This window comes from Balaenoptera physalus (genome assembly GCF_965194825.1).
Source record: "Balaenoptera physalus genome assembly, chromosome: 9".
Taxonomy (NCBI): Eukaryota; Metazoa; Chordata; class Mammalia; order Artiodactyla; family Balaenopteridae; genus Balaenoptera; species Balaenoptera physalus.
In genome coordinates, this window is record NC_138888.1 from 33,439,623 (window position 1) to 33,454,115 (window position 14,493).

The 14,493-nt window shown below is 36.9% G+C and overlaps 1 protein-coding gene across 2 annotated transcripts in view; it reads right to left on the reverse strand.

Annotated features, from left to right (window-relative positions):
* Nucleotides 1–14,493, reverse strand: part of LAMA2 (laminin subunit alpha 2) — a 622,418-nt gene that overhangs the window by 175,361 nt on the left and 432,564 nt on the right. For both annotated transcript variants that reach the window (XM_082475049.1, XM_082475048.1), the window contains exons 28-29: nt 12,844–12,961; nt 5,519–5,653 (exon numbers count right to left, since the gene is read on the reverse strand). In XM_082475049.1, coding sequence (XP_082331175.1) covers nt 5,519–5,653; nt 12,844–12,961 — 253 coding nt within the window. The remainder of the gene's footprint in view (nt 1–5,518; nt 5,654–12,843; nt 12,962–14,493) is intronic.

The window sequence follows — 14,493 nt, forward strand, 5'->3', positions numbered from 1 at the left end:
TAGAGCTATAGTGATAAATGAGAATATATATGTTTATAAATAAATATAGGCATAGATGTGTGTGTTATATAAACTATGAAAATTCTATCTATCTATCTATGTGATTGTGTGTGTGTGTGTGTGTGTGTGTGTGTGTGTGTGTGTGTGTGTACTGATTAGTATTAATTCACCTACCTCTTCTCCCCCTTCTGGCTTGGGGTTCAATATCATGTAGGTTTTACTCCTCCATTCTGAAGAAAATTTTCCTTAAGGGGTAATGGTCACTGAGCTATTGGTAATAACATGCCTAAGTGTAGGATTTATTAGCACCTACAAAGAAGCAACAGCTCTCTTGTAAGTGTCATGAGGAATTATGAAGAGAATACTTACAAAATGATGTGGGTTTTATTTAACAGTTGAAATGCCTAGCCTGTGAAGTTTTCTATAGTTTTGTTTCTTCTCTACCCCTTATTTTTGAAGAAAGGAATAAAGAAAAAAAAGTGAGAAAATCTAGTATAGCGCTGGATATAACAGTGGTTTTTTACATCAATTTTTGATTATTTATCATCTGATTGGTTCTTAGACTACAAATAGTGGCCAACATATATGGTAATGATCATCTTTATCATCATCAATCATCATAGCTATCACTTCTACTATAGAGCTTATCATGTGCTAATTAATGTTCTAAGCCTTTTATCTAGTATTTCACTGAATCCATAGAAAAACTCTATGAGTAGGTACTATTCTTATCCTCATTTTATAAATGAGGAAATTAAGACACCACTGAGGCTAAATAAATTGACTAGGCCCACACAGCCCGAAATGGATGAAGCCAGGATTTGAATCAAGGCAGTTTGACCAGAGTCATGCTTATAACCACTATACCGACACAGAGGGCATTGCACTGTGTAGTGGATATGATATTAAACTGGGAAACACAGTACAAATAGTAAAGAAATCAGTATGCTTCAGTTGCCTCAGTTATAGCATCGGAGTAATAATAGCTATTTTCTATTTGCCTCATGGGGCTGTTTCAAAGATAAACAAAGTTGTCTAAATTCAGAAGTTATAAGTTCCCTGAAGGAAAATATAAAAATTCAGAGCACAGCAATTTATACTAGCTGTGCATGTTTGATGCACCTATGTATTTATTTTTTACTTCATCTAGGGATATCTCAGAAAATAAACCTCTAATAAGGATCCTTAAGGCACAAAAATAGATATAATAGCCTATTGGTCAAAACAGGACAATATAATGACAGCAACTTTTTATCCTAAATAAAAATGAAATTAAACTGTATATTTTGTGAATGCTTCTAAATTATTCATATGGAGTGACATTACTATTAAAAATTCCAGCAATGACTGCATAAGAAAGAAAAATGCATTTAATTCTCACTTAAGAATGCATAAGTTAACCACCTCCTTGAAATTATCTATTCAATTTTACAAGCCAGTAGATTGGTGAAAAAAATGCTACACTTAAACCAAATCATGATTGTTTCAAGAATTCAAGGATGGGTAAGACCTTCACCTCCACTCCAGTCCTCACAAATAAGCATATGATAAATTTCCATATTCTGTCTTGATTGAAAGAAGATATCTTTAAGAAGTCAGGAATAAAAAGAAGTTTTCTTAACACGATAAAAAATATTTACCTTAAACTAATCACCAGCATCATACTTTGTGGTGAAAGACCTGAGGCTTTCGTATTAAAATCAGGAATAAGATAGGAAGCTGGCTACCCTCCTATTTAACATTTTTTGGGAGATTTAATCAATGCAAAAAATGAAATTATTATACTAGACATAGCTCTGGCAAGGAAGACACAATTATAGTTATTGCAAATATTATTGTTGTAAATATAAAAACAACTGAAAGAATCAAGCAAGAAACTTCTAGAACTAGAAAAAAAGTGGCTGGATATCAAACACATGTAAAAAATATATTTTGTCAATATTTACCAGTAATGACCAGATAATAAATACACTGAAACAAAAAAATGTAATGCTCACCATTAAAAAGAAAATGTAAGATAAATGGCAATAATTTTAACATAACAAATGCATAGCCCATATAGATAATATTAAAAACTGTGAGACATAAAATGTTTGAATAGAGAAGAGTATCATTCCTGGGTTTAGGGAGAATAGCTGAATAGTGTAAAGATAGCAATTCTTTACAAACAGGTTTAATGCATTTTCAATAAAAATTCCAGTAATGTTTTTTTGGGAAGAGATTAAAATAGTGAATCAAAATGTCATTTGGAAGAATATATAAGTACATCAAGTTAAGAAAATTTGGAAAAGAAGAGTAGTAAAGGGTCTTGCTTTACCAGAATTTATAACGTACTATAAAATGAAGGTAATCAGAACATTATAATAGGAAATAAAAGGTAAGCAGAAAAGAATAGATGATCCTTTAAACATATCTTAAAATGAACAAAACAAATGTGTATATATTCAGATACCATGATGTGTCAAGGAGAAAAGGAAATATTAACAAATAAATGTTTCTTTAAAGTAACATACTGAGGAAAAATTATCTCCCCACATTATAATAAATTTTGGAAAGATTAAAGAGTTGGCTCTAAAATTTAATCATAGAAATAATGGTAAATATTGTGAGATCTCAGTATAGATATTGAAAGTCATTGCCTGGGTGAGATCTCCATGAGAATGAGTGTAGTCAGACAAGCAAATTGCTCCAAGGATTGAATCCTAGGAATACCAGTATATTGATTTCAGGTAATGAGGAGAAAACAGCAAAGAGGACTGAGAAGGAGCAGCCATCTAGCTTGAAAAACCCTAGAATATCATGTCCAGAAAAGCAAACTGAACAAAAGCTTCGAGAGGAATGGCTGATTCAGAGGAGCAAATGCTGCTGATAAATCAAGTACAACGAAGAGCTGAACACTAGTAGTTGGTATGCATACAATGGTGGAGGAAAAGCCTGATTTTAGTAGTTCAAGGGAGAATGGTAGGAGAGAAATTGTAGACAAGGGTATAAACGCTTCTCTATGTGAAAGGAGAGGAATGAAGTGGTAAAAATCAAGAGGGGAAGTGGAGTCAAGAGAGATTTATTTATTTGTTTGTTTATTTATGTTTTTTAAGATAGAAGAAGTACCAAAAAGTGATTCAGAAGGGAGGGGAGAATAGGCATGGCCAGAGTGATGTCCTTGAATCAGAGTGATGTCCTTGAGTGGGAGGGCGGGCTGGGATCTAGAGCATAGGTGGCAGAGTTGGTCTTTTCTACAAACAAGAACAGTTCATCCAAATTGGTGGAAAAACCAGAGTAATTGCACACAGATGCAGAAAGGCAGCTGCATGTGTTAGTGGGAGCTTGGGTTAGTTCTCTTCTGATTGTTTTTAACTTCTCAGTGAAACAAGAAGAAACAAGGCCATCAACTGAAAGTAAGGATGGAAATGGGTCTGGGAAGGGTTTGGGATTTGAAGAGGGATGAGAAGGTATGAAATTACCACGCAGGAATGTGAGAGAGGCACTGGACTGGAGAAACGTGGCATGATGGAAGAGCAGCACAAAGGTTCCCTTTGAAGTGAGTGATAGTGAACATACGGTGAGACTAGTCAGCAGAGTCGACTATTTTCCACAGCCGCATTCAGATTAGAAGGCATAGGTATTGGAGGAGTAGGATTTAACCGGAGTTGGAATTCACTGAGTAAACATAAGTAAAGGAGTGGTAATAAGAGAAATGAACATTACAAAGCAGTGATCTTAAAGAAGGGTCTTGGGACTTCCCTGGTGGTGCAGTGCTTAAGAATCCGCCTGCCAATGCAGGGGACATGGGTTCGATCCCTGGTCCAGGAAGATCCCACATGATGCAGAGCAACTAAGCCCATGCACCACAACTACTGAGCCTGTGCTCTAGAGCCCACAAGCCACAACTACTGAGCCTGTGTGCTGCAACTACTGAAGCCCACGCGCCTGGAGCCCGTGCTCTGCAACGAGAGAAGCCACCGCAATGAGAAGCCTGCACTCGCCGCAACTAGAGAAAGTCTGTGCACAGCAACGAAGATCCAACACAGCCAAAAAAAAAAAAAAAAGGGTCATGAATATTAAGCTGGTTAAGAAAGTGAGGGCATGAGAAACATAAGGAATGATAAAGATGTGAGCGTCGATGATGAGACAAAATGTTGACATTGAAGTACTAAGAAGAAGTGAACTGGAAAGAAAAGAAACGGTGGTCAAAGGAGAGGATAGTTGGCATTGAGACTATAGAGGCACTCAGTTCCTGGTAATGACAAGTTCTCAGACAGGCTCATGGAGTGAGGACAAGACATGGGAAGAGTCCATTTTATGGGCATCAAAATCACCAGGAATTATGATAGGAGTGGTGCTAGAGTGGACGGCAATGATACAAAGGAAAAATCTTCAAGGAATGAGGTGGGTGACCTGAGGGTTAGTAAATAGCTTCAACAAGCAGGAGTAGTGGGCAAATGGATGGAGACCTGAGATTCAAAGCTAGGTGTTGTTACAGAAGAGAAAACAAGGATGACCTGAAAGTGGCAATGAGGAGCAGGGCCACTGCCCCACCCTCAGGCTCAGGGGAATGAAGAGTGTGAGAAAAAACAGTGGCTTCCACTTGAGAGCACTGCCAGGGGAGTAGTGTGTTGGGAAACCAGGTTTCAGTTTGAGCAAATAAAGAGGACCTCAAAAGAAGAGGGAGATTACGTAGGGGATTTTGCTGATGTCTGGTCATGAGTTCCACAAGGCTCCATGAAAGAGTTTCAGGAGATGAGGAGAGGTGGGAAATGAGTTCAGCAGAGGAGACACCCAGAGTTGCGTGGGGACTAGAGTCTGGGGACCCTAAGTGGTGACACAGGGAACCTGAATTTCTCCACAGTCCTAATTGTTCCAGGGGTGACAGAGCAAGGTGTTAGCAGGAACGCAATAACAACAAAAAAATAAAAGCAGTCAAATTTTTTAAAGAAATGGTTAAATTATGGGATATCAAATCAAAGATAGTAAAGATTTTAGAGAGTATTTAACAACATAATATGCTCATGATATGTACATTTCTTAAAATGCAGAACATAAAACTACACCTATGGTGTTATATAAATCTTCTTTATAAACACATACATAAAATTGGTGGGAAACACATAAAATATTAAATGTTTATCTTATGTTGAATTTTGGGTGACTTTTTTTTCCTTAACACTTTTCTATGATTTCCAAATTTCTTACAAAGAGCTTATTTTTATTTATAATCAGAAAAATACCCTCATGTGATTTTTAAATAAATCGTTGTGTTGTCTGATATTTGACTATGATGCTGTTGATAATAATATACTATTTCTTGACATGAGCAGTGGTTCTTCCAGTTATAACTTTTTAATTACTTTAAAAAATGCATAATATGGTAAGTGTATTTTTTTCCCACGTTCTGTTTCACACACACACACACATTCAGTTAAGTCCCCTGCAGGTTAGCTGACCTCTGAACTCAGTATATGAATATGTGTAAAGAGAAATGAGCACATGGGCTTTGTTCAAGAAAGGCTCAGATGAATACCTGGCATATGGAGGTTTCAGGGTCACACATGCTGCTGTGTCCATGACACTGACATGGAACACAGGTGCCCAGGGCTGGTCCAGGGGTACGGCCACCTGGCTCGGAACGCAGTCGATAAAATCCTGGCATGCATGCCTGAAAGAAAACGAAGCCAATTAGGACAGCCAACTTGGAAATCTTTCTTTAGGAACACTTGGGTTCTTCAGTAGTTAAAAAGAAGGATTTCTTTCCCCCCATCAGCGGTAAAGGCAACACCACTTAGAAACAATGAATGTCACTTTTGATTCCTAATGTGTATTCTGCCTGGTCCATAGAGTATACAAGCAGCATCTGTGTCATCAGACTTTAGCAAAGAAAGCTGTCATTTGCAAATACCACTCAGCCTGGACAAACTTCAAATAGTCTTCTTTTTCTTGAAAAAGAAGTTTGTTTTTAAATAAAATTGTCATATGGACTAAAGAGAGAATTCCAATGTCCTTGACAACCTAAAATCTGCTTCCACTGTGCTTGATGGGTAACTAGGAAATGTCCAATGAGACTCAGAAAAAAATTAAATAAATAAAAAAGTGTCACGGTCGTGTTATTTATATCGGTATATTTTGAAGACTATAAAAGTAAGAAATTCAAAATAATAAAAGCTCTACATGTCTTGGGAATATTAGGCCACCAGTAAAATGTATCTTTCCTTGATCTAGTTTTTTCATTTTGCAATAAAAATCTGAGAGCAAACAGGAAACTGCTAGCAAAGCTGACATATGCAAAATCAAGACTTCCATCTTCATTCGGGTTTATTATGTAAATGTATCAAGAAACATCTCTGGCTCTTTGGAAGAAAGCCCATAGTTCTGAAGAGGGAATGAGAACAGTCTTGTGTTTTGGGCTCAGATCTCTTAGTGTGCAAAGCTGCTGCATTTATTAGCCATTGTTTGATTTACGAGTAAGGGATAGGAGTTAGTTTTCCAGATTCCACTGAAGATTATAAAGGGATATTAGCAATGTAAAAATTTTTTCACAGGATATTTTGCTCCCATTGATGAGAAAAGTGATTGCTGAATAAGCAGGGGAAAAAATAGTGAATTAAGAACTTCTTAATGCCTTTGCATCCTTTTGGTTCAGGACTAGGACATCCAGAGTGGAGTATGTAGAGGCTCCTTAGAATAAAAACGATCAATAGTCAGCACTCTCCTTGTTTGTTTTGATTTGGATAATGTGAGAGTACTTCAACTAAGCATTTAAGAGTCTCTCTGCTTTTATCTCAGTGTATAAGAAATTCTAATGAGATTTAATAATATCCTGGATTTGAGCAAGCTGATAAAACTGGGAATAGTATTCAAAATATTTTGAGTCCTTTTTGTCTTATAGTGGACCTAAGATATTTTAATAAGTTTATTCATATTCTTGAAAATCAAGGTTCATTTTTGCCATTGTTACCAAATAAGGTCTGGAAATTATGGCTGAGGAATTCATTTAAGCGTAAGTGAAGAAACAATCCAAGGCGTGTTTAAAAATGTTACATAGTATGAGTTGTACCAGTTCTGGTGTGTGCTGACCGTAGAATAGAATTGGATTTGCTTTATATAGATTTCACCCTTGGATACTCATATAATTATTGTTATTTTACTGGTGTATTTGCTTGGGGGGTGTGTGTGTGTCTTTAAAAATCACACAAATTGAGAGTTCCTAGCTCTACTTTTCGTATCAAACAAAAGTTTAAAAAAAAGTCTTAGAAGAAGAATAACATTAAGAAACGGTACTTTTCATTGAGGAATCATATGAAATTCAATGTTATGGACTGAAATCCGAAGAAGGTGAGCACTGCAGGTGAAGTTTACACCCAGTTTCTCTTATTACTATGGCTCTTCTCTGGAAAGAGTAGGACAAAGTAGAAAAGCACTCCAGTGCGGGTAAAAGTCCGGGCTCCAAGTCAAGCCCTGTGTGGAAGCTTTTAGGCCTGTCTATGTGATTCTCAACCCTGGCTGCACATAGAATCGTCTGAGGAGCTTTAAATACGGATACTTGGCTCTGCCCCCAGAGATTCTAATAGAATTAGTGGAGACTAGGGCCAGGGTTTGTTGTAAAACTCCCAGGAGGGTCTAATAAGCAGCCAGGATTGAGAGTCACTGGCACATTCCTCATTCCCTGCTGGGAATGTGTGTCTTTGAAGGGCGTACACACTCTGGTACTGCAACATCAATGAATATGGAAGCCTTGATTTTACTAGTTCATTTTGCCTGAGGGATACAGGCAAGTCGTTTGGTGTCGTTGCGATGTGGTTTCCTCATCCCACAAATGAGCAGATGTATTAACTCAGTTGATTTCTGAAGTTTCTACAGTTCTAACACTCTAGATTAATTTTGTGTCCTTATAGATTAAACTTCTGAGTTAGGAGAAAAAAAAAAAAAAAAAGAGAGAGAGAGAGACTATTCTGCCACACAAGAATTAGAAACTTCAAACACACTTTGTAAAGGAATGAGACATATTTATTTCTCTTTAATCTCCTCCTTTCGTGGACGCTGTTTGTATTTATTTTTTCCATTTTTCAAATATTTGAGGATGTTTTTCAAAATCAGACGTTTTTCTTGTCAGTCAACTGGGGCAAAATTCATGAGAATGATTATATTTGAGTTGGGAAAAAAAGAGGAAAGATAATAGCTACTTTTTAAAGTCCCATCTAAAATTCTTTCTGGAACAAAATAAAGAATTACAGAAAAGCAAGTACATAAACACTGTCCTAATCTTATCCTTTTTTTTTTTTTCCTAACTCAAACTTTTCCAAAGTTCTCTTCTTGCCTTGTGCTGAAATTATTCAGAGCTCAATTTTCTTCTGCTCTCCTTCCATCTTTAATTTGTTTTCATAATATGGTATCCCATCATAATGTTAGAATCAAATTGCACAAAAATGTGGGAGGGAGGAAAGAAGGGAATGGGAGACAAAGAGAGTACAGAGCCAACGGGCTCCAGGTGCCGGGTTACATAACGCAGAGTTTAACAATAAAAATAGATACTTGTGCTGTGGCCAGTAAAAACACTATCTTGTATCTTTACATGGGTTTTGCAATCAGACAATCCTAGGTTTAATTCCTGTTTCACCACTTACTACATATGACTTACGCAGGTTTTAAATGCTGTGGGCTGAAGCTTCCTCACATGCAATTTAAGGATGTTGTATAACTTACTAGTTGAGTATTAATGTAGCTAGGTTTTTTAACAGACTTAGGTAGGTTCAGATTGCTGTTTTGCTGTTTTCCAACTGTGTGATAAAGGGCAGGTTTCCTAACCTGCCTGAGCTTCCATTTCCTCACCCATAAAATGGGAATTATAATGTGCTCAATGATGTTGGTGTAAGTGTATTAGGGAATGCACTTGACATTGTGCAGGATACAGTAGGCACTCAATAAATGGTCAGTTTTGTGTGTTTTTTTAATAGGGTTGTTGTGAGGATTAAATGAGATGATGTGTGTGTAGTGCTTGAAATACAATAAATCAATATGGGTGCCTCTATTCCAGATGATTTTTTAGATACAGTCATCGAGAATACACTGAAAACAAAGGCAACAGTGATTGTTCTACACTGCATTGGGAAACAAAATTACAATGTATGCCACTTACCCATACCACGTTCTTTAATATTTTAATGTATATGAAAAGAGTCTTTGGGTCTTCCATGTGCAACTGAAGTGGTAAAGAGCATCCCTAGAAATGTGCATGTGTAAGAAAAAAAGTCTAGTCTCACTATTTTGTCTTTTGAGTTTTATGAGTTGATAATAGGTACTGTTTGAGGATTTTTGTTTGAGGATTTAAAAAATTATTGTTGATAGCCAATTGACAGCTTGTGAGTGGTGATCCAGTACACACTAGCCATTCAACTGTGAGCCAGAAGCCCTATTAAAACATGATGGAAAGGGGAAACAAGATGAAATGAGCAAAATATCATTAGCAGATCACCTGTGAATTTCTGACTTCCATGATCTTATTGCAGAGAACCACATATTCAGCATTGAATAGTTTCCATTTCTACATACAACCTAACCTGAGTTTAGGTCAGTTTAGGCAACAATGTTAACCGAGACAACAGTGAGGAGTAGCTTAGGTAAAGTACAGTAAACTCAACGGCTCCCACACCAACAAATGTGGTGAGGAAATTGTGTTCTTTATTTGACTTCTAAAGGTAACCTAGTCTCTACTTCAAATCATAAATTATAATAAGTAGGCATTTCTAGAACTGACATTTTTAATGAACAGGGCTACAGTGTTATAACCCTACAGGTAACAGGCAAGGCTAAGTGTCTTCACAACTGGCTATATTTACAATGGTAACCAACACTTAATTTTGTTTCCTTGCAACCACATTTCTGGATAAAAACATGAAATGAGTAGCTTGTAAATGCAAATGTCTCTAGAATACCTTACATTTGGTGAAAATATTGTAAAGGAATTGCTTCGTGTATTCATGACCCAAAGCATATGTTACTAGAATGGGATGTATTATTTCAAAACTGTCCTTAGTTCTTGCTTTGATGATTAGATTTTATGCCTGAGTAATTACACTTTAGATTCAAGATGAATTATAAATAAGATGTATAATGGATTAGAGGCAATGGGTTGTGGAGAAAACCTCAGGTAGCTTATTATAAGAGATAGGTCTTTATTCCCTAATCTCTCCTCTAAGATATTACTGTAATTATTGTCTGTCAACAGGAGCTTAAGTGAAATTCACAGGACATAGGTGAAGCCACCAATGCAGATAATAGTTTATATGTGTTTCTAGTTTTTCTTGATTTTCTTCATGTATCATTGGCTTTATTTGTATTTGTATTGGCTAATTTATATTTTCATATAATGATGGAAAATTACTAAAATTAATGGGAAAGTATGTTTTAGAATATACTATTTAAAAAGCCTGCTGATCATAATAAGATGAATTGTAACATTTCAAATCTGGAATGGAAGGTAGATTGCATTAAAATAATTTGCTACTCTGCTAATATTTTTGTTCATAAGTGAAGAGTATTCTTTAAATAAATGCAGAAAAATATAGCTATAGTAACTTTCTCTTCAAGATAGCTAAGGTCAATCGACTACTTAATATCTTGTATAGCAAAATAACATTGCAGAATTAGAGAATGTTAGAACTTCAAAACCCAACCTGTAATTTTATAGATTGGATAACTATATAATAACTAAGGCCTATAGCAATTAAGGCATTGACCAAGGTTACACAGTGAAACAGCAGTACAGCCAAACACTCCCTGGGATAAATAAAATTCCACCTCTTGTCTAGAAAAATCTCAAATTCTATCTTTTATCGTTTTCATGCTCATTGGAAAGGTAGCATATTTTGTACGTGCCTCTGTCACTGCCTCATTTTTCACATCTACAATGTGCGTGCATATATATATTTCACACATATTGGGTTGTGCATATAGGTACAATATATATACTTACTGGTGTATGTATAAATGTATACATGTGTATGTACGAGTTATGATTTAATAATGAGATGGATTATTTGGTCATTTATTAGATCAAAATAGGCACACTCAAATAAATATTGCTGTTCAGAGCAGTCACAAAACTATAAAATTCTTCCAAGGATATTTCACAGATATTTGCAGTTATTCTTATGAAATTTTTTTCTGACCTGTGTGGAATTCATACAATGGCAACTAAGTTGAATGACGTTTCAATTTACAAAGGAGCTTTTATATGTATGATTTCATTTAAATTAATCCTCATGATGATTCTATGGGTACGAAAACCCCAAAGTTCAGCAACAAAGAGCAAATGTCCTGTTCAAGTAGAGAAGGGAGGATTCACCGAGACCAAACTCCTTTTTTCTTTTCATTATACCATGCCACCTCTCAAGAGAGTTATATCCGTTGTTTTTAAGTGTACTTCACCTGCCTTCTGAGCCATACTTAATAAAACTTCTCAAATCCTATTTACAAAAGATATACAAAATTACAGTCCTCCCTCACTATCTGCCAGGAGATTAGTTCCATGAGTCTCTGTCGATGCTTAAGTCCCAGAGTCGGCTCTCTCGTATCTGCTGGTACGGCGTTAGTGGATTCAACCAACCACGGATGGAATTTCTGATCTGCAGTTGGTTGGATCTGTGGCCTGGAAACCCGTGGAGGGTCCATTGTATATTTACTGAAAAAAATTCATACATAAGTGGACCCAGGCAGTTCAAACCCATGTTGTTCAAGGGCCAACTGTATTTATAAATAAATCAATCATTAGATCTATAACTACTTATTCCATTAATAACATTATTAACCATATTGAGTTTATTATTATTATTATTATGACTACTACCGGGCACTGTGATAAGTGCTTAAGTTCTAGTTCATTTAGCCTTCATGTGATTCTTGGGCTGTAGGTACGGGAGATATTAAAAATATCTAACTAGTACATAGTGGCCACCAACCAATCTGACTAAGGGGAAAGAATCCACGCTGTAGGGCTGGAGCAGGTCCTGGAGGCCCCTCCCAGGCCAGCCTTTATTTGTTGCACTGTGGAGAGGACTATAGGGTCTACAGGAGAAGGGGTGAGTGTGGTGGCAGTTACTCAGGGGCTTGGAGATTTACCAGCTGAAGCTTAAGCAGGTTTACAAGCTGCACACGGTCTCAGTCTTAGTATATGATGAAGTAGAGATTCAAATCCAGGCCACTTTTTCAGCAATTCCACCTCTCCCTAGATCATACTCTTCCTATGAAGATTTAATATTTGTAAAAATTAAATTGGTTCCACAAAATGAAGATCTAGAAAATTGACCAATTCTGAAGATAGTCAAAGGAATATCCTAGAAAGTAAAAAATGCAGTTTTAAAAATATAATGACTGAGTGACAGTGGCACTATTGGAACAATTTATGTCCTTCTGAGAAGCCTGTGTTAAAGGGAACAGTCTGATATTTATTGCCTAAGTTTTGTCATGTTCTATATAAAAACAATCTTTCAAATCCCAATATAATCTTGTCTCATAATCACTGCAGTTTAAATGTCTCTGTTCAGAAAAGGTGCCAAGAAAACAGATCAGCTACAATAAAGGGGCCTTTAGAAAACATTCTTATTTCCTGACTGTTTCATATTTTTACAAATCTTTTCATTTTTATTAGATATTTCCCTTGAGTTGTGATTCCTACTTCTAGGGAGCAATGACATCATGGTCTTCTTACTGCGTCTCAATTGTGAGTGGAAGATCAGATAAAATAGGTTGAGGGTATGCCTGAAAGTAAAACTGATTGCAGTAAAGGTGGTCCTGGGAGTATTTCCATTTGGCTGGTTGAGTGGGGCTTAAGAAGGTTAGTTGGAGCCAGCTTACCTCACAGGACAAGCCAGAATAGCCTGCGGGACAATCACATCTTTCTATCAAGTGAGCTGGAGGAGTCATTGCTGTGATGCGTCCTTGTTCAGCTACCTCCATTGAGATTTCAGAAATCCTGGAACAGCGAGCAAATACTTAGATGGGGGTACCAGTAAATTAAGCTTACCTAGCAAACACTCAATCCTGAAAGAAGGGTCTTCTCAAGGTTTTGTCAACAACCACAAACTTGTTCTATTGTTTTGAAGGGGCTCCGTGTGCCACATCTTATTCCAGCATCTTTGCTTCCTCAAAGGGTGAGATTACACATTAGCAAAATATTCACATAAACCATAAAGCGTTTAGGAAATTAGATGTCTGATGTCCTATTGAGAAGTTATTATAAAGAGTTTTCCTCCCACTTTTAAAAATATGAGTGGCTTCAGGTAGACATGGCCAATTAGTTAGACATTTTCATTCTTTCAAACAGACCACCCAAGGTCATTCCCTGTTGGAAAATCGCCAGTCATTACTAGTGAAATTGCTTTTAATTTGCAACCGGTCCCAATTTCTTGCTCTTGAATCTCTGAACGTCCTTTCAAGAACTTTAGAAAACCATCTAGGAAACGACTGAGCATAAGCTAGTAATACTGATATCTTTCTGAGGATAAAGAACCTCTCAAATTAGTCTTTTGTTAACTTTACTGAATAAATCCTTCAAGTAACTTAACCCACCCTTCCTATTGGTGGAAAGGTCCTTATAATTGAAAAAAAATTATTCACAATAAAAATGCTGATATCCTTTGTAATAATTTGAAATTATACATTAAAAAATATACACAGTCCGGGCTTCCCTGGTGGCGCAGTAGTTGAGAATCTGCCTGCTAATGCAGGGGACACGGGTTCGAGCCCTGGTCTGGGAAGACCCCACATGCCGCGGAGCAACTAGGCCCGTGAGCCACAACTACTGAGCCTGCACGTCTGGAGCCTGTGTTCCGCAACAAGAGAGGCCACGATAGTGAGAGGCCCGCACAACGCGATGAAGAGTGGCCCCCGCTCGCCGCAACTAGAGAAAGCCCTCGCACAGAAACGAAGACCCAACACAGCCACAAAAAAAAAAAAAAAAAAAAAAAAATACACAGTCCATAAACTCAGACTGTTTCATGACTAACTGGTAACATGAAATGTTCTGCAAATAAACTTTTAAATGAGACAATGAATAGTTGTGCTTCAATAAAACGCACCTCTAATAGCTTAAGGAGCTTGAATCATAAACTTTATAATGAGAATAGGTAGGTTTTACTGACACTGAATTATGAATGTGCATTCTGACTTGGCTCCCATTATAATCTACAATCTGAAGACCAGCCAGCCTTTATGAAACACATGTTCAGTTAAAATTCAGATTTCATGCTCCCCTCATTATAGGACGCACAGCAGCTGTGATCTGTAAATGAACCACTCCAGTCTTACAAGAAAGACTCTGGGTTCTCTGAGGGAGTAGGAAGGTAACTCGGTGTTTGTTGCAAAGTCATCTCTGCTAGTATCTCATGGCATTTTATAACCTGAGGAGTTTCTAGCATCACCTTCCTTTCTCTGGCACATGCATGCACACAACAGACTAGTGAGTATTTAAAAACCAAGTGAAACCTGAATGGTGTTAGCAACAGA